At 35.8% G+C, this 25,836-nt stretch overlaps 1 protein-coding gene across 2 annotated transcripts in view; it reads right to left on the bottom strand.

The window, feature by feature from the left end:
• Positions 1–25,836, bottom strand: part of LOC149067000 (transmembrane protein 145-like) — a 156,223-nt gene that overhangs the window by 56,198 nt on the left and 74,189 nt on the right. The window contains exons 9-10 of one of the 2 annotated variants that reach the window (XM_089252990.1): positions 23,678–23,850; positions 8,483–8,603 (exon numbers count right to left, since the gene is read on the bottom strand). The exons of the other annotated variant lie outside the window; for it this stretch is intronic. Of the exons in view, the coding sequence (XP_089109116.1) occupies positions 8,483–8,603; positions 23,678–23,850 (294 nt within the window). The remainder of the gene's footprint in view (positions 1–8,482; positions 8,604–23,677; positions 23,851–25,836) is intronic. 2 annotated transcript variants of the gene reach the window in all.

Genomic DNA, 25,836 nt, shown 5'->3' with positions numbered 1-25,836 from the left:
GGCAGATGGCACTGCGGTGCTCAGAAAAATAAATAGGTTATGAAGATGAAGAGATTAAGATTGGCAACAGTGAGTTGTCGAGAGAGGTCGGCGGAAAAGGCCACGTTTTTTTCATATCTGTGATGGTCTTGTATTTTTTGTGCGTGTAATAAATGTTTAGAAAATTGTTGCTGTGTGCTTTTTATCTGTGAAGAGCCCATATTACAGTATATAATACACACATAATTAGATGTATAAATTTTATGCTTAATTTGATGTATTTCACTGACATTATTTATGTTTTTGCTAATAGTTTTACTTCAAAGTGGTCTCATCACACTTTGATCAATTTATAAAGAAGCAACTAATGTTCATAAATTTTGTTATCGATCAATTTTTGCGTTTCTTTTCATCAGATTTGATGCTTTTAAAACAGTGCAATTTCTGCTTTACATGATCACAACAATTGTTCTTTTATCACTGTCATCTACCAGTTAATCCAAAAGTATTTGAAAAGCAAACATTCGATGATTTGAAAAGCATCGACGATGTACATTTCTTTCAGAAATAGAGGAAAGGGTTCTTGTTAAATAACACTAGTAATTTCCCGGAGAATATAATGCGTACTAAGAGCCATGTTACCCCAGGCGCAGATTCAGAGTATTATGTTGGTGGGGGTGGGGGATTTAGTGGAAGCAGGGCGCACGGTAAATATGCGTCCCATATTTTATGATTGAAAACATTATTTTCAATTGCATTTCTGGCTCTTAGAAGCTATCTATTCTGGATCCAGAGATGATCACCCACCCGATTGATTAGTCATCTATCAGTAGCAAATATAATTATTTCGACTAAATTTTTCGTTATTAAAGAAATTTCCATGACTTTCTGTGAAAAATACTTCAAGATATCACCCGAATACAATGAATTAAATTAAATTTATTTATTTATTTATCTTTTTTGTATAAATAACGAAGAAAAACACACACACAACCACGGAGGTCTAAGATCCCATACTGGTTGTTACAAAAAAGTTGCAGAGTACAAAAAATTTTACAAAGTAATGTAAAATAAGACTATAAGAAAATTATGTATATAATAATATAATATATATATAACACTTGTTACAAGTAAATTAAATGTAAATGCGAAAAAAAATCCAATTAAATTGATAAGTAAACACACAAAGAAAAATAAACAAAATAAAAAGGGAAGAAAAAATAAAACAGTTAAAAAAATATACATATATGTAAAGAAAAGGTTATACAGTGCAATTGTGGAGGAAGGGGAATGCTCACAGAGAATGTTGCACAAACAAGCAAGGCCGTAGCGGGTGGGGGGAAATGTGAGAAAATGACCGAAAAAAAGGGAAAAAGATGGCCAAATCTATTGTTCTATCACTTTGGTCCTTCCCGAACGAAATTTCTGGAAACGGGCCTGCAAATAAGTCGCTTTTTGGCTTCATTTTTCTAGGTTTTTCTTTGCAATATGTTATATCCGAATAATTTTCTAGGTTAACAGACTGTTTCTGGTATGTTATATCCACAGTGTATGTTTTAAGCGGGGTATGTAATAACAGATAAATGCATGGAAATGGGCCAAAAATCGAGAGGATTTCAAAATGGTATATTATATATACACAGTCTATGTTATATCCAGGGTATGTAATAAGTGTCACCATCAACCATTTTCAATCTACTGCTGGATGAAGGTTTCTAATTTTTTTATTTTACTCTGTCTGACACTTTAGGCTTCCAGTTGACTCCACTTTTCTGATCTCGTTGATTAATCTTACGTGGGGACGCCTTCTCTGACGTTCAAAATCACGGGGGGTACCAATATGGAATAAAGTGATCCATCTATTGTTCTGTCTTCTTGCAATATGCCCAGCCATTTCCATTTTAAACGTTTAATTCTTTTCATGATATCCTATACCTTTGTGTGGCTTCTTATCCAAGTGATTCGTTTTCTGTCTCTCCTTGTGATGCCTACATCTTTCCATGCTCCTTTGGGATGTCTGTAGCCTTTGTATCGTCTTGCTTTGTATGAGTCTCTTGGTAGCACACACTGATTAAACCATTTTCTTTTTAGGCATAATGGCATGTGGCTCTTCAAAATTACACAGTTTTTGCCATAAGCGCTCCATCCACTCCTGATATTCTTCTGTTTTATTTCAGCAATGATTCCGTTGTCCCTTTTATATAATTTCTTGTCCCAGGTGTACATAGCTTTCTACTTCCATTCCTGTATTATTGAGCAGTATCCTCTTCTTCAAAGCAAAGGAGTTGAACATAACTTTAGTCTTTTGCAGATTAATTTTCATACCCATCTGACTATTTGCCTTCTCCAGTTCTTGCAGCATTTCTTCTAGTTCACCCGGATTACTGATGATAAATGTCGTCAGCAAAACGCCAATGGTAGAGAAATTATTCATTTATTTTAATTATTTTCTTCCCCCAATCCAGTTTTCTGAATACTTCTTCTAAAGCGGCGGTAAAGAGTTTTGATGACATAGTATGACCCTGTCGGACTCTTTTTCCAAGTTTAATCTTAACTTTTCTTTTATCCAAACGAATGGTTGTAGTTTCTTTATCATATAAATTTTCTTGATGATTTGAGAGAGATAGATGTAAGTCTTCTCTACCCCAATTACATCCAGAGCTTTAACAACAGCAGATGTGAAGACAGAGTCAAACGCTTTCTCAAAATAAATGAAGGTCATACGCAGTGGTAATTCTTATTCCTTACTAAATGTAATGGTGTATTAAATCCACTTCGAACACCTGTTTGTCCTTTTGGTTGGGCGTCGTCCAATGTGAATACAAGCCTATATGTCAGCACTTTGGTGAAGATTTTAAAAGTTACTGATAAGAGACTGATTGGTCGATAATTCTTTATATCCTCATTTCGCCATTTTTGTAAAGAAAACCCATCATCGCTTTATTTCAATCTTCTGGCACATCTGATTTTGTGAAACAATTTGTAAACAAAATAGCTCGAGCACTGGCGAATTCTCCTCCTGCTTCTTTAACAATGTCTATTGAAATCCCATCTTCACTTGGGCATTTCCCTTTTTCATACATCTTATAGCCTGGTAGACTTCTTTCATCACAGGTGCTACTTGTACAAATTCTGTCCCATTTTCTTTTCTTCCTGCTCCCTTTCCTCTTTTACTATCCCTTTCTTCATGCTGGTACAGTGTATAGTTCTCAGATGACGAGAAGAGTTACGCGAACCCCCCTCTCTGGACAGGGTCCATTTCGGCGCGGGGAAGGGATAAAAATTTTCCCGGGTTACCAGTAAAGGCCGTCTTGGCGCAAATCGTTTCTTTCTGTGTTATGCGGGGTATTCTTCACACTTCAGTGAGCTCAGCTTTTTGTGTTGGCGTTTGTTAAAAGATGTTCTCGAAAATTGTTATAAATTTTGGAAGTAAATTAAATTTTTTAATTAAAAAAATTTGAATTTTTATTAAATTTAATATTTTTAACTAAAATATTTGATACAGAAAAAATTCGAAGGGAGTAGTGATCATTTAGTAATGAAGGGAGTAAAATTAATAATTTAATACAAAAGGAGGGTATTATTAATATAATAATAATAATTTATTACTACTGTAAATTATATGGCATTTTCTTCGGTTTAATTTCTATACCGCAACGAGAGAATGCCACCTGCTAGCAATTAGCCATTCTTCTTCTGTTTACCTTCTCTTATAGCCATATCATCGTCTTTTTTCCTTTTTTACTTTCTCCACAGAAGCTACTCATATGGGCTTTTTAAATAGGTGACAAATGCAGTAGTGACAAATAAAAAGATTGATCATGCCTGCTTGTCAAGTTTGCAGTTACGTCTGTAGCCACCTTAAGGGCATGTTCCCCCAAGGTCAGGGCTGACAGGGATCCAGCCCTGGATGATTCTAATCATTTTTTGCAACTATAAATTCATTTTAGAGTGACCCGTCGAAGATCCCAATCTGAGAGCCCGGCTGCAACATGTGGCAACTATGCTTAAGGGCATCGGAAGAATGGTCCTCTCATGCTGCAGCAGGGATCCTGGCTGGGATCTCTCACCGGCCGTCTATTCTGAATTTACAGTGTGGGAAAAAAACACTATAAGAATTCTCCTATAGGCTGGATTTTGTCAGCCCATCCTTCGTCTTCAGCTCGTCTGCCACTATGAAGGTTACCATCAATGTCCATGGGGTCGAATCCGGGCATAGGACATTCGAAGCAAGTTCTTTACCTACGGAGCCTAGGGCGACCACCGATGGATGGAGCCTTCATTTCCCACTCAACTCCACTGGTTGGAAATTGCCGTATGGCGATATATGACCGGAGTTGGTGTGCGGTGTAGTGGCCCATCCATCTGGGGGCCATGGTCGAAAATGTTTTATACGAGCAGTGTTCAGCTTCAGCTTTATGCATAGAGCTGATTATTAAAAAAAGGCTGGAGTTTTCGATCCCTTCTGCGGAATAAAAAATAGATTTTTTGTATTAAAATAATGCGCCGTAAGTGCTCGAGCAGCCGGGCCGTCTTAAGAGCATCACAGGCTTTCCCGGGCCAAGTGATTTTTCTGAGGCCCTACCACGTAAATTCTGGAAAATTTCAACCAGATCTTATTTTTGTGAATCTAATGCGACAATGCCTCAAGACGATATTGTCGAACAGCCGGTGTTTACGCAACAAAAACACTGCGATGACGATGTTATCGAGAGCACTGCCGTGGCGCTTTTAGTGAAATTTCTAGGAGGCCAAAATAGCGCAAAAGACGCCAAACGGGAAATCGCCGTTGCTAATGCGCTATTCTCGATAGGCAGTTGCTTTACCTAAAAGTAAATAATAGAATCGTCCGACGTGACGTAGCCAGTGTTCTTCTCGTGATGGGTGGACTATAGTGTACGTATAAAGTACTCAACAATATTAATAATTTCTTTTCCATCTTTCCTTTTTAATGCAAACATTTCCTTTCTTCCAACACATAGTTTTCGTTTTGCTGATTTTAAGCTGTAATCCGCTTTCTTACGGTCTTATAAAGTTCTGCGATAAATATACTCGACTGTAATTAATTTTCCAAATTATGCAGAAAATCGGCATGTCGTCTTATTCCAGCGTAGTCACATGACTAGTTAAACGGGAAATCTCAATGAGTATTTGGAATTATTGAAAAACCATGAAAATAGGTCTTACTAAGTGGGGAAAACATTCCAAGTGGGAGCGTTATAAGCAGGATTCACTACTACTACTAAACCAGACATGCACCTCGTCCATATTCCTCTGCGGAACTTCTAACGAATTGGTACATGTTGGAATGCGTGTGTATGTATAGTGACCTTCCGTGAAGTTTGTTTCTGTGTAATGCTTGTTATGTGTAGTGCTGCCATCTGCAATAATTTTTTAAACTATGAGTTTGAAAAAACTCATAGTTGAGAAAAACTCACTTCACTCACTCGCGAGTGAAGTGTAATGAATGAATAATTGTGACGTTGCAGGCGCGTTGCTCTCTGCGACGAGACTTTTTTAACGGGGAGATGGGCTCGCATTCGCGCCTCGAAGTTGGGAACCGCAGAAAACCAACTTCAGTTGACCACCGCTGCAGAGACGGTGGAGTTTGAACCTATGACCTCGCGATGCGAGTCCGTCACTATGACCACTCGACCACCACCAGCAGGATCCAATACATAATGTTTAAATTTTTCCTCACATACCCATGTGGAAATCGGACCATGTTTTTATGGCATAAAAAGTTTATTGCGAACATAACACCACGCATCATAGCAGCCACTATTCCTATGATAACGGAACCTTGAGCGGAGTACAGAACGTTTTTTCAACAGATATACTTCTGGTTAATAGAGATGAATTTTAGGGGGGAAAAAAGTGTCCAATGCAACTTTCTGGTTTTTTGAAATGTTAAAAAAGGGGTAAATTCTGATAACTTGTAAACAAAATTTTTCCCATGTTGTGATTGGTATATGCACCTCTGATTCTTCACAAAAGTAATAATAATATTGCAAATTAATAACAAATCTGCGATTCATTGTTATACTTCAAAATTAAGTCTTATTTGTGGTGATCTTTAACCCGAATTGTCTCATACATTTTCCTCAAGACATTGCAAAGATTGCACTGAACAAAAAATATAAAAACTCGTCCCAAAAAAGAATAGACAATTTTAAACATGTGAAATATGAGATTAAAATACTGGGTAGTTATAAATTAGCTGGCCCTATTCAGACCCCTATAGAACCTGCTCTTCTCATCAGATTTTGACGGAGCTTGGGATATGTTACATGGATCATAATGAGTGATTTTCAATCTTAAAAAAAAGTTAATTTAGCTGTAATTTACCCTTAACTGGCATCGCGAAAATAATTCTGTGCGTAACTGCCATTTTGACTTTAGAAAGTATTAATGCACTGAAAACATCAACAAAAAGAGTTTATATAAAAGCAGTGGGTTTTTTGCAGGATTCCATCTATCCATTAAGTCACTAAATAATTTTTCAAACTACTTCAGTTGTTTTCACAAAATTATCTTTTACTAGACACACATTCGAAAGAAATGGAAGAATACATGACTTTTGAAAGTTTTTTTGAACTATGTATTAAATGTTTTGAACAGAATTTTCACGATTAAAAATTAACAGATATGATTAAAATATACTTTACAAAAATAAAATTTAATAATTTAAATAATATTTGGCATATTTCACAAGCACCAAAGTTAATCTTATCAGAAACACAGTACTTACAAACAACAACATGGCATGTTGATCACACAGATCTTATGCATGATTTCTAATTGCACTATCCTCATGCTCAATCTCGGTTATCCGATGTTATCGAGAAAACTGACGCTTTTCCCAGACACCATTTCGATCTGAACACTCCCGCCATCAGACAAAAACCTTACGCAAGTGGTGCGCTATAAATTTTTCAAACACAAGTAAACTAGCTTTATAGGTACTGTAAACAGGACGGTCCAGATGCATTTCTTTCTCAAGGTGTGGCAAGATGAGTAATGCGAGGGGTCTAGATGACCCCACCACACCAGTTAAGGGTTGAAATTTGAACTGGGTACTACAGAAAAAAAGATAAAATATCTGTCTGAATAATTAAACTTTATTCAATCACGGAATGTGTTTGTTCATCATGTGTTCTATTAATATCAACTTATCGAAAGTGCATTGTAGTGTGCTTAATGGTAGCAGGGAAAACAATTTTGAAGGATTTCAGCAACATGGTGTTTGATGCTGGTCCCTAACTATGACCCTGAATTGTAGGAAATCACAATTCCTTGTCTAAACACACGATCTAAAATGTCGGAACCACAAATGCAGTGCTATGCAGCTTCTACGCTGCACAAAATCTGGTTTTGGGGTGTGACTCTCCACGCAAGCTATTTTAATGGTTGATTTTGTGTAGCCGCCCCTATAAAACCGGTTTTGTGCAGCTCGGTATCATGTAACGCAGCAGAGGTGGGTCCAGCCTTGGGAATTCCACAACCACAAAATTATAGGAATTCATATCCCGTGAACGAAGAAGCCAGTTATCCAGAAAAGCTGCAGATATCGCACGATCCTCCTTAACCCCTTATATCTGACATTATGAAAAGTAAAATAAGAAAATTATAAAGAATTAAAAGTATAAATGTAATGAGAGAGAGACAATAATAAATAGCAGTAAATTATTTGGTAGGTTATTTTAGTTGTAATTAAAAAAAAAAAAAACCAAGGAAAAAAACAACCCAAAACAATCAAACAAAAACAAACCAATGTTCTCGAAACAATTAGTTCAAAACAATAGCTAATAGATAAATTATCTAGCCCGGTACTTCAAAGTACCGTCAGGATATAAAGGGTTATAGTGAGCACCAGGCAGTTGTTTGACTATTCGTTTAATGGGGGGGGGGGGACAAGTACTCACTAGTGTCCAAGCACAAGTTGTGCACGTTGTGCAAAGGGAAATGCCAAGTTTTGCAGTTGTCCAAGATGATCATGGTAAGATGATCGTCTACCACCATGAAGGTTTTCATCTAGTCTGCTTGGTCGATCCTCGGGAAACAACATGCATAACAAGTTTCCCCCCGACGAACCTGAGGTGACACCACTGTTAAACCACACATGCACCTCGTCCAAATTCCTCTGTGGAACTTCTAACGAATTGGTACAAGTTGTGAATCTAACATGCCTCTTGTTTCTATGTAATACTTGTTACAGTGCTGCCATCTGTCATCTGTTTTTCAAACTCCTGAAGTGGCACCGATAGATTGCGCCTTCATTTGGACCTAATTCTATTGGTAGTAAATTGCTGTATGGCGATATGACTTTAGTTGGTGTGCGGTAAAATAGTATAGTACTGGACATTTACGTCATAGCACCTTTTAGCGATCATTTCCAGTGAAAAATGGGTTCTAGAGCGGGCTCTGAACAAGATCAGTTTATTTATAACTACCCTTCTTATATATTTAAAAAAAACCTAAAAATGTAAAGTACAAATCTTACAAAGAATATGAAATGGGCTTTCAAAGAAATGAACAGCTCAACTCCATTCAACAATTTCTCACGCATCCATTTTGGCACAATGAAAGTTGAAATAAGGATAACAACTGGTGCTGAAAGAAACCTGACAACAAAAAATAAAGATTGCAATGTAAAATAAAATTTGGACTTGCATTTAAAACTAATAATCATCAATGCCATTGTGATAATACAATACGTTTTGTGATTTCTCATGGACCAAGAACTCAGGTCTATGGTATCTCATCTCGGATGTATATCATAGACAGTCTTGCAATTTGTTCCGACTGTCTGTAGACAGAATCTGTGATTTGTCTATCACCAGTCGCATGATTTTTAAAAAAAGTGCGTGACCTAGCTTTAGGTAAGGTGACTTATAACCGGACAGTCCCATCGTCTTCCATCTTTGAGTGGCAAAACCAGTCTTTTGTTCAAAGTGATGTCTAATCATTGAAAGAAAGCACGAGATAGGGTATAGTGATAGCCTATAGTGATAAAATACTGACGTCACACTTCACTCAGAGATGGCGGAAAAGTCAGCCTGTGGTGTGTCAAGGAGCCCTAGTTTTACGATATGCCCATGCACACACTTACAGACAAAATCATGCAATACATTATCTATAAACAGTCAAAGCCCTCTTAATAGCACTCGCCTCTGTTTACAATGTGGGTTTTACCAAAGCCTCCTAGAAGTACAAGCCGTAATGTATCACTCTGCCGAGGTTGCGACGTCACAATCCGGGTCCTTAGCGTGGCTATTTTGTATGTTTTTAAGGAAGCACGCCACGTGCATTTATCGTCATATTTAATTTAAATTCAAGTTTTTAATATTTATTTTACTATTTACTTATTGTTATTGCTTTTTTATTTGTTGTAACACATTAGCGGGAGAAATTTCGTTTAAATAATTGTAAAAAGGAGCCGAGAACTTCGATAATCATCTGACGACGGGCAAAAAAAAGGTATGTAGCTATTTGTACACAATTCAGTCAATACATCTGAAATATTTATTTTTTCTGACTTTGCGTAATTAATTTGAAAGTAGATATGTTCGCTGCTGTTTTGTGTTGAAATTTTATTTCCTCCTGCATTGAGAGCAGTTTTTATCCACTTGTTTAATCATTGGAGCACATTTTTCAGATCTAATATATATAAACTTTTTTTTTATATTGAGTAAATCCCATTTCTTAGGTCTGTAATTAAAAATACAAATATTAATGTGCTGAGTGATGTGAAATTTAATGAAGGAATAGGCTACTTTTTAAATAAATAATATAGTTTGCAAATTCAACTTGCATTTTAAACCATTAAATTTAAATGTGAGTCATTTCCCTGTGTAAGCATTCTTGCACTATTCAGAATATTTTATAATTCAATAATTTTGTTGCCTATATGCTGAATATTATAAATACTACACCTATGACATTTAAAATTTTCTTTTAGGTGTCTCGGTGCGGCTGTGTTTGCAGCGGTAGGTCAAACTGCAAGGCGAAGCGAAAAACTGAATGGAACCCTCGTCGTACTTAGAAAGGAACGACAAAGTTACCAATTAAAAGAAAGTCACCAGAGGAAAAATAATGAAATCAATGAAAAGCAATTCAAAGAGTGTCACTGCCTCGCTCGATAATCATCTTGTAGCTGAGTCTTCTTATGAGTGGTTCCTAGGAAAAAACTCAGAGTACTTCATGGTAAAATAAGTGAATTTATCCTTTCTGCATGAATAGTTGGAACTGAGTTTTATGAAAGCTGCCCGCTATTACTCAGAAATGATATTATGCACATCAATATTTTATTTCACCAATCTAGCTTCATATTGCTTTGTGAGGAATTCAAATAAACTGATACTACCTCATGCATATTACTTCAAGTATTGCTACAAAAAGTAGGTGTCCTAGCGTATGGCACAGAATTCAAACGTGAAACATCTAAACACGAAAAGTGCTGAAGTTGTGAACTTCTTGAAATTGAGAAGTTAGTTGGTTTGATAATGGCCAAAATTTGTGTAATTATTATTTTAAGCTTGGAACATTTTATAAGAAAGCTTCAATTAAAAGTTTCACATCAGTATAATATTCAAAGGTAAAATATTCAAGGTAAGTCTCTAATGATTGTATCAAAATAATATCTAAAGTATTCCTGAATAATTACATAAAAACTAAAAATGATAACTTTAACACCAAATCTTCAATTAAGGGGTCTCGTACCTTTTTTAATATTGTGGAAAACTATGCTCTAATAGAAATATCATTAAAAATACTATTTAACCATCGATTTATTCCAAATATTTTACACATGTTTTTGATTGTATGTGCTATCCTATGCTGGTATAAAATTTTACATATCTTGGATATTTAGTTTTTTGTGAATTTAAAAAAAAAAAGCATTAAAACAGCTTTCATGCGTGATAAAATACCATGCCATCAATGCAATTGATTAAAAATAAAGGAAACTGTTCAATTCATGAAATAAAGCAAAATGTTGAGATTTTATTGACTCAATCTTATTTAAAATTAAATTTTAACTAAAAATTTTTGGAATTTGAAATTTAAGTTTTAAAATTTAATTTTAAATAAGATTGAGTCCATGAAATCTCAACATTTTGCTTTATTTCATGAATCGAACAGTTTCCTTTATTAACGTTTCCTTATTTTTAATAAATTTTAATTCAATTGCATTGTTATATTTTATCATGCGCGCAAGCTGTTTTTAATGAATTTTTTTTTTTTTGAAAATTTACAAAAAATTAAGTATCTAAGATACGTAAAACTTTATACCAGCATAGGATAGCACATATAATCAAGAACGTGTGTAAAAAAATTAGAATAAATCAATGGTTAAATAGTATTTTTAATATTTCTACTAGAGTATAGTTTTCGCCATGGTTAAAGTAATGAAACCTCATAAAAGAACTCTTCGATTAAAAGAAACTTGCTTCTATAAAACAATTGTAATATTGCATTGAATAATTTATTTTTAAAATTTGGAGTATTTTCAAAAAAAAGTGTCTGTGCATTTTGAGTAGACAGGAAAAAAATGTTTTGCATTTTTCAGGAGATATCTTTTTAATTTTGAAACTTAACATTTAAGAAAAACATTGTCCCATGTTAACATTTTATTTTCGGAATTTTAGTTGAATATTTATTTCTAAGTGTTCACAATTCACCATTTAAAATTAGAAACTAAAATTTATTTTATGGAAATTTTATAAATGAGTGCGCGCACACACACAACAAGAGACTTTTCATAATGTGAAATCCCATCAGGGTTTTGAAATGTGTTTTCGAAGTTCCCCTCATAGATTAATAAATTTGAACATTTACAAAAATTTTATGTTTAGAGCAACAATTAATTTCCCTTTGAATTAGAATTGATAATATGAATGTAGCTCAGTGAATAAAAAATATTTTAATGACATTGTTGTTTTTATTTTTGTACATTACCTGTGTATCCTTTTATTTTAAATACAAATTCTAATGTCATATAAATAAAAAAAATGGAAAGTCAAATATATATTGCCTGATTTTTCAAAAATATTTGCTTGGGAGCAAAACAAAAAACAAAAACACCTAGAAATACGTGTTGGCAGAGAATTTGTGAAACCCCTATTTTTTTAATAATTGTTAAATTACCTCTTTTTATAATTTTATTATTCATTAATTTAACATGCAGTGTTTTCCGTATACCATACTAGGTAATAATTGCAATAAAAAAATCGTCAATTTTTCTTTCTAATTGCCAAAAAATACATGTTGGTAGCGTGTTTTAAATGCGAAGCGTGTACGCGGTAGGACCCGGGTTGTGACGTCACAAAAACATGTTTCAGGCTTGTAGTATCAGGCTTTGGTTTTACTCGGGGCCACTATTCTGATAAAAGCAACAATAGTTCTTAAACCAAGGACCATGTGTTTGGTTACAAGGCTAAGGTAGTTCAAAAAACCTTTTGGCTTATTCCATAACAAATCGACTAAAAAATAGAGGGTTTAGTTGCATGAGCGAGAAAATGGTTTTGCCCTTTTTCCTAACTATTTACAATGTACAATTATTAATACAATTCTAACAGAATAAAATGTAGGATACATATCAATATATTGGGAGAGCGTGAAAACCCATGCATCATATCCATGGAGTCTATTACTCCCAGGCAAGTATTGCGAATTTAGAAGGGGTAAAAAAAAGACTATATTGCAAAATTTACTCTCTGGTTACGAGTTGACACCATGTTTAAAGTTTTTTAGATGCTCTTGTGTTGCATATGATTGAAACACCCATGATTTGGTGCTGAAGAGAAGCAATTCTGTAGTAACACTTATGCAAGATCAACACCGTGTCATGTATAGAATACTCTTGTGTTGCACATAATTCAAACCCCCATGAACACACTGCATTCTTACCAGAAATAATTGCTTGATCTGAATAATTTTAATTTTTTTTCCAGATGAATTGCTGTTGGGGCATACAGTTTGGAGCAAAGAACTACATATCATTTATATTTGTGTCAGTAACTTGTCTGCAATAAAATTCCAAATTTCCTGATCTGTTATTAAAGATTTTTCTGTAATTCAAAATTTACTGGCTAAATCCTCTAAAGTAGGGTGGTATTTCATTATATGGTGTAGAAACGTGTGTGGTGTTACGAATATGATATTTGTAAAGTTTTGCTTTCATAAGTGATGTACATTAATTATGTGTGTGCATATTTTTTTTATTGAATAAATTTATTCACTCATTGAGCTCATCAATTGAAATTATTGAACCTGTGTCTGCTATTTAGCATGTGTGTGTAAGGGTGTTTACTGCATTATACTTCTGTGTACTGCACGGAAAGTAGCGATACAATTATTTCAACATTATCAGTGATAAAATAACGTATTACAAAATATCGATGTTATTAAACGAATTAATAAAAAAAATCTGGGGACGAGAGTTTTTAAAAATATGTTGACTTCGATTTTGAACGAGATATAAAAAAAATATTGTAGCGAATTTCAAAATGTCTTGAAAACATATCGCGAGATAGAGAGGTTTTCCAGTTAAATAATATTCTTATATTGAGATGAGTTTAACTTAAGAATAAAGGCATTCCCATGCAAGATTTGAAAAAAAAAATCGCTGTACATAGATTTATCTTAGTACCGAGTATATCATAATTTATTACGATTTATTACTATAAATAATTTTTCCAATCAGTATACGTAATTAGATAACATTTTAAACGATAATGCTGTCCCTGAATCATGTTACTAAATTAAGTAACGTAATTCAGAGCATTATTATTGATTATAATGAACTTCATAAATTAATAATAAATGAATAATTTTCAATTCTCTAATTTGTCTCCGTTGCTCTCGCCTTCATCGAAAAATGTACGCGCGAGCGGCCATGCTTAGTTCCGTAACGCGAGCTTAACGAGTGCTTTCCAGTCGCGTTATCTACCGCTTCGCATAGCGATGACAGTAGGGGCAAAAGGGGCCCCTACTGTCATCTTCTGCCCCACCGCAGCCGCAACCATCCCCCAAAGAGCAGCTGGAGCATCCGCAGCCGAGCAAACCTAGCGTATTGTCAGCCCGACCTTTGTGGGGCTATATTAAGATGACACACTTTTTGCTCGCTCGGGACATTATTTTCTCTCTAGAACAGCAGCAGTTTAAATGGGCTGAAAATTTTTTTTCTTCTTTAAATTAGTAATTTATTCAATGAAAAAAATCTTGAATTTTTATATTTTTATACTTTTGTGCACAGTAGTAGTTGGTGCCACCCATTTTCAAAATCGTGATGCGTGGATATTTTGAACTGAGTTTATATTTGTGTTATAGTTGATCAAAAAAAAAAAAAAGTTGCCATGGCAAAGGAATAGTGGACTGGAAAATGCGTAGGTGTCAAGCCGCACCTTAAAAAGTAATGGGGTCTATTCAGCACCAGGCCTCCGCAGTCTGCTTGTGACGTCAGTAAGTAGTACATTTTCCCTATGAATATTCAGGGGAAAAAAATCCCTGCTCGTGCCAGTATCATCGTTGTGAGGAAAAGAAATGATCGGGCTCGGAATTGGCGATTTCTATGCCCCACATCCAATCACTATGCGGTATCTGTGAGCCAATCAGGAAGATTCTATGCCAAAATAAGAAGAAACGAAATAGGATGCCGTGTTTCAAAATGTACCAAATTTGCTAGGTAGTCTGAATTACGTTTATGGCAAACAGCGCAGAGGCTTTCTGTCTATTACGCTGATATCGTTAAGCCCGCGTTTTAAACGTGTTTGGGGTCTGCGGTGCATTGTGGGATAGATTTACGTCACTATCGCTAAAGGTTGATTTTTCTCACAGCGTTACTAGCAATTTTCGTTATTGTGACCAGTAGGGGCAAAAGGGAGCTTCTGCCCCACCGCAGCCATCCCCCAAAGAGCAGCCGTAGCATCCGCAGCCGAGCAACCCTAGCGTAGTTGTAATTATTATTTATTTTATTATTTATTATTTATATTGTTAATTGTTTTATATTGTTTTCCTGTTAATTTTGACTTTCTTTCTAACAATATTGAATTAGTCTTTAATTACAAAAAGTTCCGTCCTCTCTTGTCTTGAAAATTTAGAAGAGTATAAAAAAAAGAATTATCGGTGGTGTCGGTTTTATCGGGTTGTTTAACCTGCATTTTACATATGCGTGAAAAATGATGTACACCCATCAAGCGGTTAAAATTATCCAACAGAGTTAGGATCGTTTTCGATTTTAAAGGTAAAAATAAGGAGTGTGTGATGTGCATCTCTCATTTATTAGCGATCTATATAACGTTATGAAAGTTTCTCGATGTGAACTTAAGGTTGTAGACTATCTTCAAATGACGAATTTTATGGAAATTTTTAGTCGTGGTTTTCAGGTGATACTAACTGCAATGAACTGTATATAAGTTTTAACAAGTTTTGTATAGACTGCTCTATTTTTAAAAGTGTCTCGAACGTAGTCAGTTGTAATAAACATAATATTCCTGACACATAATTCTTCAATTATTTGGTGAAATACGAAAATTTATACGAAAAATAAAATCGATGCTAAAAAATATTGTTTTCCTATTAGTATCAACATTTTAAACATACTATCGAAGTGCGACACGTCTTTTGATCGGCATGATTTATTCAATTTCACCGTCATAGTTTCACAAACTGTTTTGTGATCATAGGGGGGACAAAAAAAATAAATAAAACAAAACAAAAGTTCTTTTCTTCGGTTGTCTATATAAAGAATCCTCATCACTAAAATTGAAATTTTTTGTAGGAAAACTCAAAAATAGCAACCATCTCAAGTTCACCATCAAAGGCGACAACCCCGATATTATCAGATTCACAGCTGTATCCAGAACGTCTTACAAATGAGAATGGACACTTGTGGGCAAATCCAAATGGAGATCCACTAATGAATAATGGTGATGATAATGCTAAGTTGGGTGGAAGATGATATGATTCAAAGAAATTATCCAAAATAATCAATAAAAAATAAATATATGTTAAAAGTATTTCTCAAAGCATCTTGGTATTACTATCTTTTTGATTTTACTGTTTCTATAGCATCTTCTTCTTCGCTGTTATTTTTTCCCCGATGATGACAAATGCGTAAGTTTGCATGTAAAAGATTGAAGTTAGTACTAAACGATGTAAGCTAACTCTTTTGTATGCTCTCAATAAACGATGAATGAGTATCCACCTTGGTAAGTGATTCTCGACTCTTCGTTGAAAGATGACCTTTAATTTTTTTGTTACTTCAGGAAATCATATAAATTCGGATAAAATATTTTGTCTTATCACACTGTTTGACTATGAAATCATTAAAACGTCGTGGGGGTTTCTTCAAGATTAACAAATGCATGCGAAAAAAAACTATAGCGATCAAGAGTTTTTACGCTAGTTCGATTTCTCTTTGACCTCTTCTCGTACTAAGTGTGATATCTCGGTTTAGAGTAGATGGAACAATTGCACTGGAGCTTTCCCTCTTTCTTTCGCAATTTATAGTTTTTCCAACAAAAACTAACTTTATGTTGCTGTAACCAGAACATTAGAGAGGATGTCATTGGAAAAAGTAATAGAAGTTAGCGTAAAAGAAAAAGAAAATCAAGCTAAAGTGATCAACACAGGTTCTACATTACCGATGCTATAGTCGGAATTTAAAAAGAAGTTATGATTTTTTCGTAGGGGAAAAAAACATTTAGTTGTCGTGGATGCGCTATGGGCTATCAGCTGGGCACGAATGCCTACAGTTGCGTGATAACTTAGCATTATTACAAATATTACGATCATGCCTTGACATTTGATTGATTTTCATGACATCGCTGAAATTCTAGTGGAAAATCATAACGTCACGGAGAAATATTTGATTAACTATGAACATTTTAAATGTATGATAGAAGAAAATTATTTAAAATATTGAATAAATGAAAACTTGTGATTTGTAGAAAAGACTTTGTAATTCATTTGTAGTAACGCTTTCATTTTACAGCTCGGAAAATTCTCTCAGTTAGATAAACGACCTCGTATTTCAAGAGAAGTTACAGGATGGTAAAAACATGTCAGCATGAAAAGTTTTCCAAACGATAATTCAAGAACGACCCCTGTGAAAAAAAAAAAAAAAAAAACTTTCAGAATAACGATCTGACATCATGGGCATGAAATTAAAAAAAGAAAAAAGGTAGAAACTTAGGGAGGGATGTGAGGTCAGAGTTGTGACAAATTTCACAAAAAAAATTTCCGAACGATACAACCCCTCTTTGAAAGAAAAATCCCATCACGGAGTGTTGTGACGTCGTGGTATTGGTGAAAACGGTAATTTGGAAGGACGTATACAAAAATAAAGTGGTGATTATTACTATTCAAATATTTTTTTGCGTAAAGTCTTGTTACATGCATTTTTACTAGCTGGTTTATGAACGAGTCCCCTCTTGTGGAAAAATCGCATTACTTGGTTGAAAGTCAGATTTGAACATGGGGATAAAAAAAATTTCCAAATTTCCAAACGATAATTTAGGAATGGCACCCTCTTTGAAAAAAAATCTCATCACTTGAGATAGAAAAAAGAAATTCCAAAACGATAATTTAATGAGGAACCCTTTTAGAATAACAACTTGCAACCTTAGAAAATGTGACATAAAAAATTTAATTTAGGAACGACTTGCATCGTAGTGGCTAAAAAAACCGATAATTTTTTATTTCAAAATAATTTAAGCCCTCATCAAACCTCTTTGAAAAAAAGTTAGTTAAAAAAAACGTTAATTCAAAAGAAAGATCTTTCTAAATCCTATCACGGAGTGTTATGAAATCATCGCTGAGACTTGGGGAAAACGTTTTAGGGTGACATGAAAAAGTTTAATTCAAGATCGACACCACACGACTTGCAGTGGCTAAAAATAAAAACGATAATTTTGGGAAATTTTTATTTCAAAATAATTAAGCCCTCTTAGAATAACGACGGAAAAAAATGAAGTTAAGAAACGATAATTTGTGAAAAATCCCTAACGAGATGGTTGAAATAAAGTGGAAACGATAATTTAAGAACAACCCTCCTAGTAGAAATTTAAATATCTAGTTTGATAACCCCTTGAGGGTGACGTCATAGACTGAAAAAATCTCTTATCATTACAACTACGCTAGGGTTGCTCGGCTGCGGATGCTCCGGCTGCTCTTTGGGGGATGGCTGCGGTGGGGCAGAAGCCCCCTTTTGCCCCTACTGGTCACAATAACGAAAATTGCTAGTAACGCTGTGAGAAAAATCAACCTTTCGCGATAGTGACGTAAATCCATCCCACAATGCACCGCAGACCCCAAACACGTTTTTAGCCATTACGCGGGCTTAACGATATCAGCGTAATAGACAGAAAGCCTCTGCACTGTTTGCCATAAACGTAATTCAGACTACCTAGCAAATTTGGTACATTTTGAAACACGGCATCTTATTTCGTTTCTTCTTATTTTGGCATAGAATCTTCCTGATTGGCTCACAGATGCCGCATAGTGATTGGATGTGGGGCATAGAAATCGCCAATTCCGAGCCCGATCATTTCTTTTCCTCACAACGATGATACTCGCCCGAGCAGGGATTTTTTTCCCCTGAATATTCATAGGGAAAATGTACTACTTACTGACGTCACAAGCAGCGTGCGGAGTCCTGGTGCTGAATAGACCCCATTACTTTTTAAGGTGCGGCTTGACACCTACGCATTTTCCAATTATAGAAAATTTTCAGCCCATTTAAACTGCTGCTGTTCTAGAGAGAAAATAATGTCCCGAGCGAGCAAAAAGTGTGTCATCTTAATATGGCCCCACAAAGGTCGGGCTGACAATACCTGGAACAATTACCAGTATTTTTTGTTTTATCAGGCTAAATTCACTACGGAAGAGCCCCGCTCCAGGATGTGGGGTCATGCATCTTAAATAGACTGGTGTGAAAAATTCGTCTAAAAATACTGGCTGCTTTTTTTAATTTTTATTTTTCATTTTTGTTATCGATCCCAAATATTGTTGCTTAAATTCATTGTTTTGTTTCTTGTAACATTAATTTTGTTGCTCGAATTTACACATCCTTGCTCTATAACTTAATTTTGCTGCTTCAAATCCTATATTTTGCTGCTTCAAATCCTATATTTTGCTGCTTCAAATCCTATATTTTGCTGCTGCAAAATGGACTTCACCCCTTCCTACCCCTGTAATAGCTAATACAAACATAGCCGAAGAATTTTTAGAAACGTTTCTCTATTCACAAAACCACAACAAGAGAAGATATTATCCGTCTTCATTGCAAGCTGTATAAAATTATGCATTTAGGAAAAATATCAACTTCCTATGAACAAACTTGTAGCAGTGAGAAAGGTTTATGCGTTAGCAATGGCTGACAAGAATATAATTTTGCTTCAAGACTTACAGCGAAATTTTTAAACTGCAATCTTTCCATTGCATAATTTATCAGCAGGATCTTCCATGGAAAGAGGTTTGAAATAAGTGGCATTCTAAAGCCTTTGACGATCACTTTAAACTTCATCCGCTCCAGAGACCTTAAAGTTGCTAATGTGATCCGATTTCCCCGTTAAAAAGTCTCGCCACAGAGAGCAACAGGCCTACAACGATAAAACTATTCAGTCATTACACTTCAGTCATAGTGAGAAAAATTGGTGGCAGATGGGAGCACTACACATAGGTTCCGCAGAGGAATATGGACGAGGTGCATGTGTGGTTTAGTAGTAGTAGTAGCACTACACATAACAAGCATTACACAGAAACAAATTCTTATTGGTGATTACATTGCCTTTGTCGGTGTTTATCCTTTATCTGAAACCGACTATAGCTCAGGCCTACCACAATGAAGTGATTTTCTGCCCTTTACCCAATTGGGTGAGCTATAGCGGCGGTGTTTATCCTGTGGGCATTATGAAAACTTCATCAAATCGTCATTCATAATGGGCTGTACATTTCCATCCTTGAACTGCGCCCAACTCCCTTCGTTGTGAGAAATATAAATCCCAACAAAAGCGGGAAGTGCGGCTTATACGGTGAAAATTAAATATTAATTTAATTGAATTATTAATTAATTAAATATTTCAGGTTCTTATGGAGATACTGTAATGGTAAATGTTGGTGATTCTTGAAGGGGGGGGGGAAGGCGAGAGAAACTCGCGAGCCCATGGGGCAGATAGAAATTTACCGTTAAAGATAGGTTCACTGTAATTTGGGGAATATCATACAAACCGAATTTTTCCACATGATATTGAAATTTTATCACAGAAAAAATCAATTATTTAACATTTCAAATTTTTATAACCGAATTTTCAAATATAATTAAACTTTTATATGCAGTTAAATTTTTAAATGTAATTGATATTGTAATTTTAATTTCGATGACCTTTCTGCATTGACAAAAATTAATTATTTTCAGTTAACTGCGTGTACACTTTTGTTCATGTTTTTATTTCACGTGTAAGACAAAAACCTACATACAAGCTCGCGTGGAACATGTACAGTGAAGAATCGACGGTTCGACGAATTGATTCTGCGCTGTAATATATAAATTGACGTCAAGACGAATAGACACGGCGGCAAACTTGTACAGCTACGAATCGGAGCTGCGAAAAATTTGTACCGCGACGAATTGAAGTTGCGACGAATTGAAGTTGCGACAAATTTGTACCGCGACGAATTGATACTGCGACAAATTTGTTTTACGACGAATTGGCACTGCGACGAATTTGTACCGCGACAAATTGAGGCGCGACGAGTTGAGCGCGACAAGTTGAGTGCGACAAATTGACCGGCTACGCTCATTCACCAATGTTGAAGGTTCACGCTTTGCTTCTTTCCCAATTGAATCGTCGAACTTTATCTCATCTAGACGAATCTCTTGTCCTTCAAGTCCTCGTCCCTTACACGTGGTAGAACCCACATTGACGAACTTGTTCCCGCGAGACTGACTCATCACGCAGTTTATCTTTCAACATAACACTTGAAATGGTATCATCCTCACAGGATACTTCAATGTCTCTCGATCCCATGACGACCTCACTTACACAGCAATCAGTTGAAGGTCTCACTTCTTCATCTACTGCATAGTTTCCCAACCTTTTTTGTCCCATCACCCCGCAACGTAATTTAACCCATAGGATCCTATGTTATACCCGTAGCTTCTACCGTCTCCCTGGAACTTTCCATCGCCACCAAGGGGGTGTTAACGCCCAAGTTGGGAATCACTGATCTACTGGAACACCTAAATTCTAACGTAGCTCACCACGCACTAAAGAGTTTCTGACTTTGGGAGTTTCCTGCAGCTTCACCCGATTCTTCTAATTTTCTCATGCTCAGTTTATCCACAACGCTTGACGCACTGTCCTTCATCAAACGATGCGGGATCGACATTTTGTTAAAAGCAATGTTATATTCAAGTCTCTACAGATTTTCTTGGTGATAAACCTGCGGGAGCCATCGACTCTTCTCTACTGTTCACTTATCGGAGGAAAAAATACTCGTCTTGCCGTTGCTGGGGTTTTCTTCCCCATCCCCCTCCCGATACAAGCTTCGAATGACGTCACCTTTCGAGTTGGAATATAGCCACCAAACCACCCCTCTTCAAATCTCCTCTCTCATCTCCTGGTGCCACCTGGATTTCGCTATGGAAGTGAACGTTTCACCGCTTGTATATAATCATCGCCATACATGGACTATCACGATGCGGGATCACTTTGTTAAAAAAAATGTTATATTCAAGTATATTTCTACAGGTTAGTTCCTTTCATATTTTTATACTAAATTGCTATTTAATATTTTTTGTGTCGATCCCGCATCCGGCGTTTGAAATGTTTATGTACAGTGTGTAACTATTTTTTGCTCCACCATCAATTTTTTATTCAATATATATATAAGTATATGTTTCAAAGAAAAATCCTTTTAGCTCCAATACATGTAACCGCCATTCGAGTTTTTTCCATTCAGCACCTTTTTCTTTTACCCACTTGTCCCCTCTTGTCCTTTTTACCCACTTGGCTTGCTTGCTATTACTGGAGGGAGATATCGAATCCAACCCTGGTCCCAGAATCAACTCGCTCTCAAAATAGATCAAATCTTTCGTCTGAAACTCCCACTCCTTTTCGGATAATTCATCCATTCTCCGTAATATTCAAGACACCCAAGTAGCCATTCTTGACAAACTTACCCTCCTCACCCAGAAACAAGACTCATTCAGCTAAGTGGTCTATCCCAGCGTCTTAGTGCAGTTGAGGAGAAACTTTCTCCCGTTGAGAAACTTCAAAACCAAGTCTATGACCTCTCCTCAAATCTCTCTGAACTCCAATCTTCCCTCACCAATAAAGTTATCGATTTAGAGGACGGTTCCCGCCGGGACAACTTGATTTTCCGAAACATCCCTGAAGAATCTCACTTTGAGTCCCCCTCCATTCTCGAATCCAAAATCATTCAATGCTGTTCCGATCACATAGACATGAATATTTTACCTATCGAGATTGACAACTGTCACCGAATAGGTTCTAAAAGGACCCACTGATGCAGACTTTCCATAATGAAATTCAATAAATTTAAACTCAACAGCAACATTTTAAAAAATGCCTCCAAACTCAAAAACAGCAGCATATCTATCTCAGAAGATTTCCTTCGGCACACGCAAACTTCGTGGTCAAATCTGGAGGGCCAGTTAAAAATTCAGAGACGAAAGAATTAACGTAAAACTTATTCACAATTTTACACTCGTCAATTACACTAAATATGTCTGGGATCCCAATATTAACGACATTATCCCCATCTTCCCCGCTCACGCTTCTCCGAACCCTTCCTTGTCCTCCCTCTCCTCCCATATCCTTTCGGTGCCCCCTTTTAGCTACTCCCCCGAGCAACCCCTCCGTCCACACAACCTCCAAATTAAAAAATAATACCTTCCAATCGGGAACTATTAACACTCGCAGCCTAAAAAAATGAAAAAATGTAAAAATGAACTAAGCGGCACATTTACAGATCGCTTAAATGACCCGTGTCACAATTCCAGAGCATTTAAGTGGCCCGTGCCACATTTTCAGATCACTGAACTAGGCCCGTGGCACATTCAAAGATCACTTAAGTAACCCGCGACACCGTTCCAGAACATTTAAACGATCCGTGGCACATTTAGAGATCCCTTGAGTGACATGTGGCACAATTTTAGAGCACTTAAGCGGCCCCCGATGGGGTTCTACATCACTCAAGTTACCCGCGGAACATTTCATTTCTAGATTACTTAAGTGATCCGTGGCATAATTACGGATTACTTGAATGATGCGTAGCGCAGTTCCACAACACTTAAGCGGCCCGGACACATTTCGTGAGTACTTGGAGGATCCGTGAAACATTTAGAGACCGCTGAAGTGGCTCTGTAAGGAATTTATCATTAGGGAAAATGTTAGTTCAGGTGCCCACAAACTAGCTAAAGATCTTTCTCGTTTTTGGCGCACCGAGTAAGATGCCATGAAGAATATTTCATATATTCATGAAGGGTTGTTGATGACGTAAGCATCATCCAACCCCCCTTGTCATCAAAAGTCAGCAAATCGGAAACCCCTCCCCCATCGATGATGACGTAATATTTTAATGACCCCTTAGTTTAAATTTCTTATGACAATGAAGTGGTGCTGCAAAATTTTTTCTGCATCATTAATTAAATAAATATTAATTAACTTACCACAATGAATATAATAGAAACAGCCTGGTGTAAAAATTCGATTTTTCCGGATAATGGATGAGGGTGAAAATGGTGGCATATACAAACCAACTCCAACCTATTATTCGTAAACCAATCAACCCATAACCAGCAGGACTTTCATACAAGTATAACACTTTTCCTGGGTCAAAGAACTGGAAAAATATTGAGCATCACACATTATAATATGAACTTAATAAGAACTAAAAGAATCAGTGCTTTATTCAACTTCTATATCAAATTTAAATTTAACCTAATTTTCTTCAATCTTTATTATCCAATGTACGTAGTTTTCAAAATGATAAAACTGAAGGCATCAAATGAATTCAAACTACCACATGGAAGTAATAAAACTATACTATGTATGTTTGGTATACTGCTTGGTATTTTGCAATAAAACACTGGTGTGTTTTCGTAAACAATATTTATATTTATATATGGTTGAATATGTATATTCAAAAATATATATTCATTTTCGATTGTAAATTTCCTTCAACAGTCAGACCTCTCTTTCTCGAAACTCTATACCTCAAAGAATGTAAAAAAAATCCTTGCATTTAATGTACTAAATTCAGTGTATTTTTACCACAGACGGAGACGGACTCGAAAGTCTTGGGGGGAGGCAGGATGATATCAATTCATATATATGGATACACGCATTAGATCAGTCTTCCATTGTCCACCCTACTCCGTATCTCCACCCATCATTTTCACCTTTCTGTCTTGAAGTATTTTTTCACAAAACTCTCTCTCTATCTTTAAGGCCGAGCCATATAATTAGATAGTAAAAAGAAAACACTGAAATTCCTTTTCTTTCACAAAAATGTTTTGTTTTTTTTCCGGAACTGATAAGAAAGGATATTAGTGATATATTGTGTGGTTGGAGCTTGGAAGAGGCGAGGCAAAATGCCATAAATGCCTTTTTTTGCCTATTTTCAAACTTTTTTGAGATTTTTCTGCCATAAATGCCTGTTTCGACTTTGTTTTGTGTTTACAGGTATTCATAAATTTTAAAGGTCATTTTTTTTTCCCCGTAGAATTAGAAAATTTTGGCATTGAGAACTTAAAAAAAATTTCTCTTTCTATAACCTTCAACCCTTAGTATTGATTTTCATCAGAAAGTGGAAATGGTTTTTTTTTAATTGACTTTTTATCTGTGTAAATATAACTCGTTCTTTCATATGATCATTTGATTAAATATTAAATGCTATTGAAATTTAACTGATTCTTTCTTTTCATGAGTCATCGTTTAATTCTAAATGTATATTGGACCACTAGGAGCCTGGGTTAATCTAGATAATTACATATATATATTCTTCCAGTGGTTCGATATAACACGATGTAAATGGTGCTTGTGCTATAATACTGTTTAGGTAAAAGTTGTTCTCCCATGGCTTATGGGGTTGCAGGAAGAAATTTTAACGAATAAAAACAGTGCATGAAAAGGAAATCAAATCAGTGATACGAGTGGCGAATGTTTGATATTTTTTCTGTTTCGAAATGAGTGAAAAATTCCTCAAAAGGAAACAGAAAGAGAGAGTTTTCAATTGAAGAACATGCAGACGAAGCCGGAATCTTTTTCCAACTGTTGCTTAACAAAACTTTGACATTTAAAAAAGGCAAGTGCATCGGTAGCAAAAACTTCCAAGTAACGCTTGACTGCTTTGTTTTGCTGCAATATGAACAGAACCGAAAAAAGAAAAGTTTTAGTGATTGGCAAATCTGCAATAATGCCCAAAGAACGTGAAATCACTGCTTCGTGATTACAAATGAAGTCGAAGGGCGTGGATGACTAAAGGAATTTTTAATGAGTGGCTAGTTAAGTTTGATGGAGAAATGAAACGAAAAAAGGGAAAGATCCTGCTCCTTATTGACAATTGCATTGTACACAATGAACCTCCAAAGTTAGAGAGCATTTGCATCGAATTCATGCCTCCTAACTGCACGTCTGTTTGGCAACCACTTGACCAATGCGTAATAAGTAAGGCCATAAGGGAAATGGCCATAAAGTAGGGGTCTTCAACCCGTGGCCCACCAAAACATTTCTATCGATTGACGCAATATCATTCAAAAATAGACTTATAACTAGGCTGACCATATTTCCTCGAGAGAAATACGGGACATTGGGATTCCAAATACGG

Source organism: Pholcus phalangioides, unplaced genomic scaffold (assembly GCF_987345545.1).
Source record: "Pholcus phalangioides strain wild (caught in Gottingen) unplaced genomic scaffold, Ppha-v1.0 ptg000031l_1, whole genome shotgun sequence".
NCBI classification, from domain to species: Eukaryota; Metazoa; Arthropoda; class Arachnida; order Araneae; family Pholcidae; genus Pholcus; species Pholcus phalangioides.
Note: the sequence above shows the minus strand (reverse complement) of the source record. Positions and strands in the feature narration are given on the sequence as shown.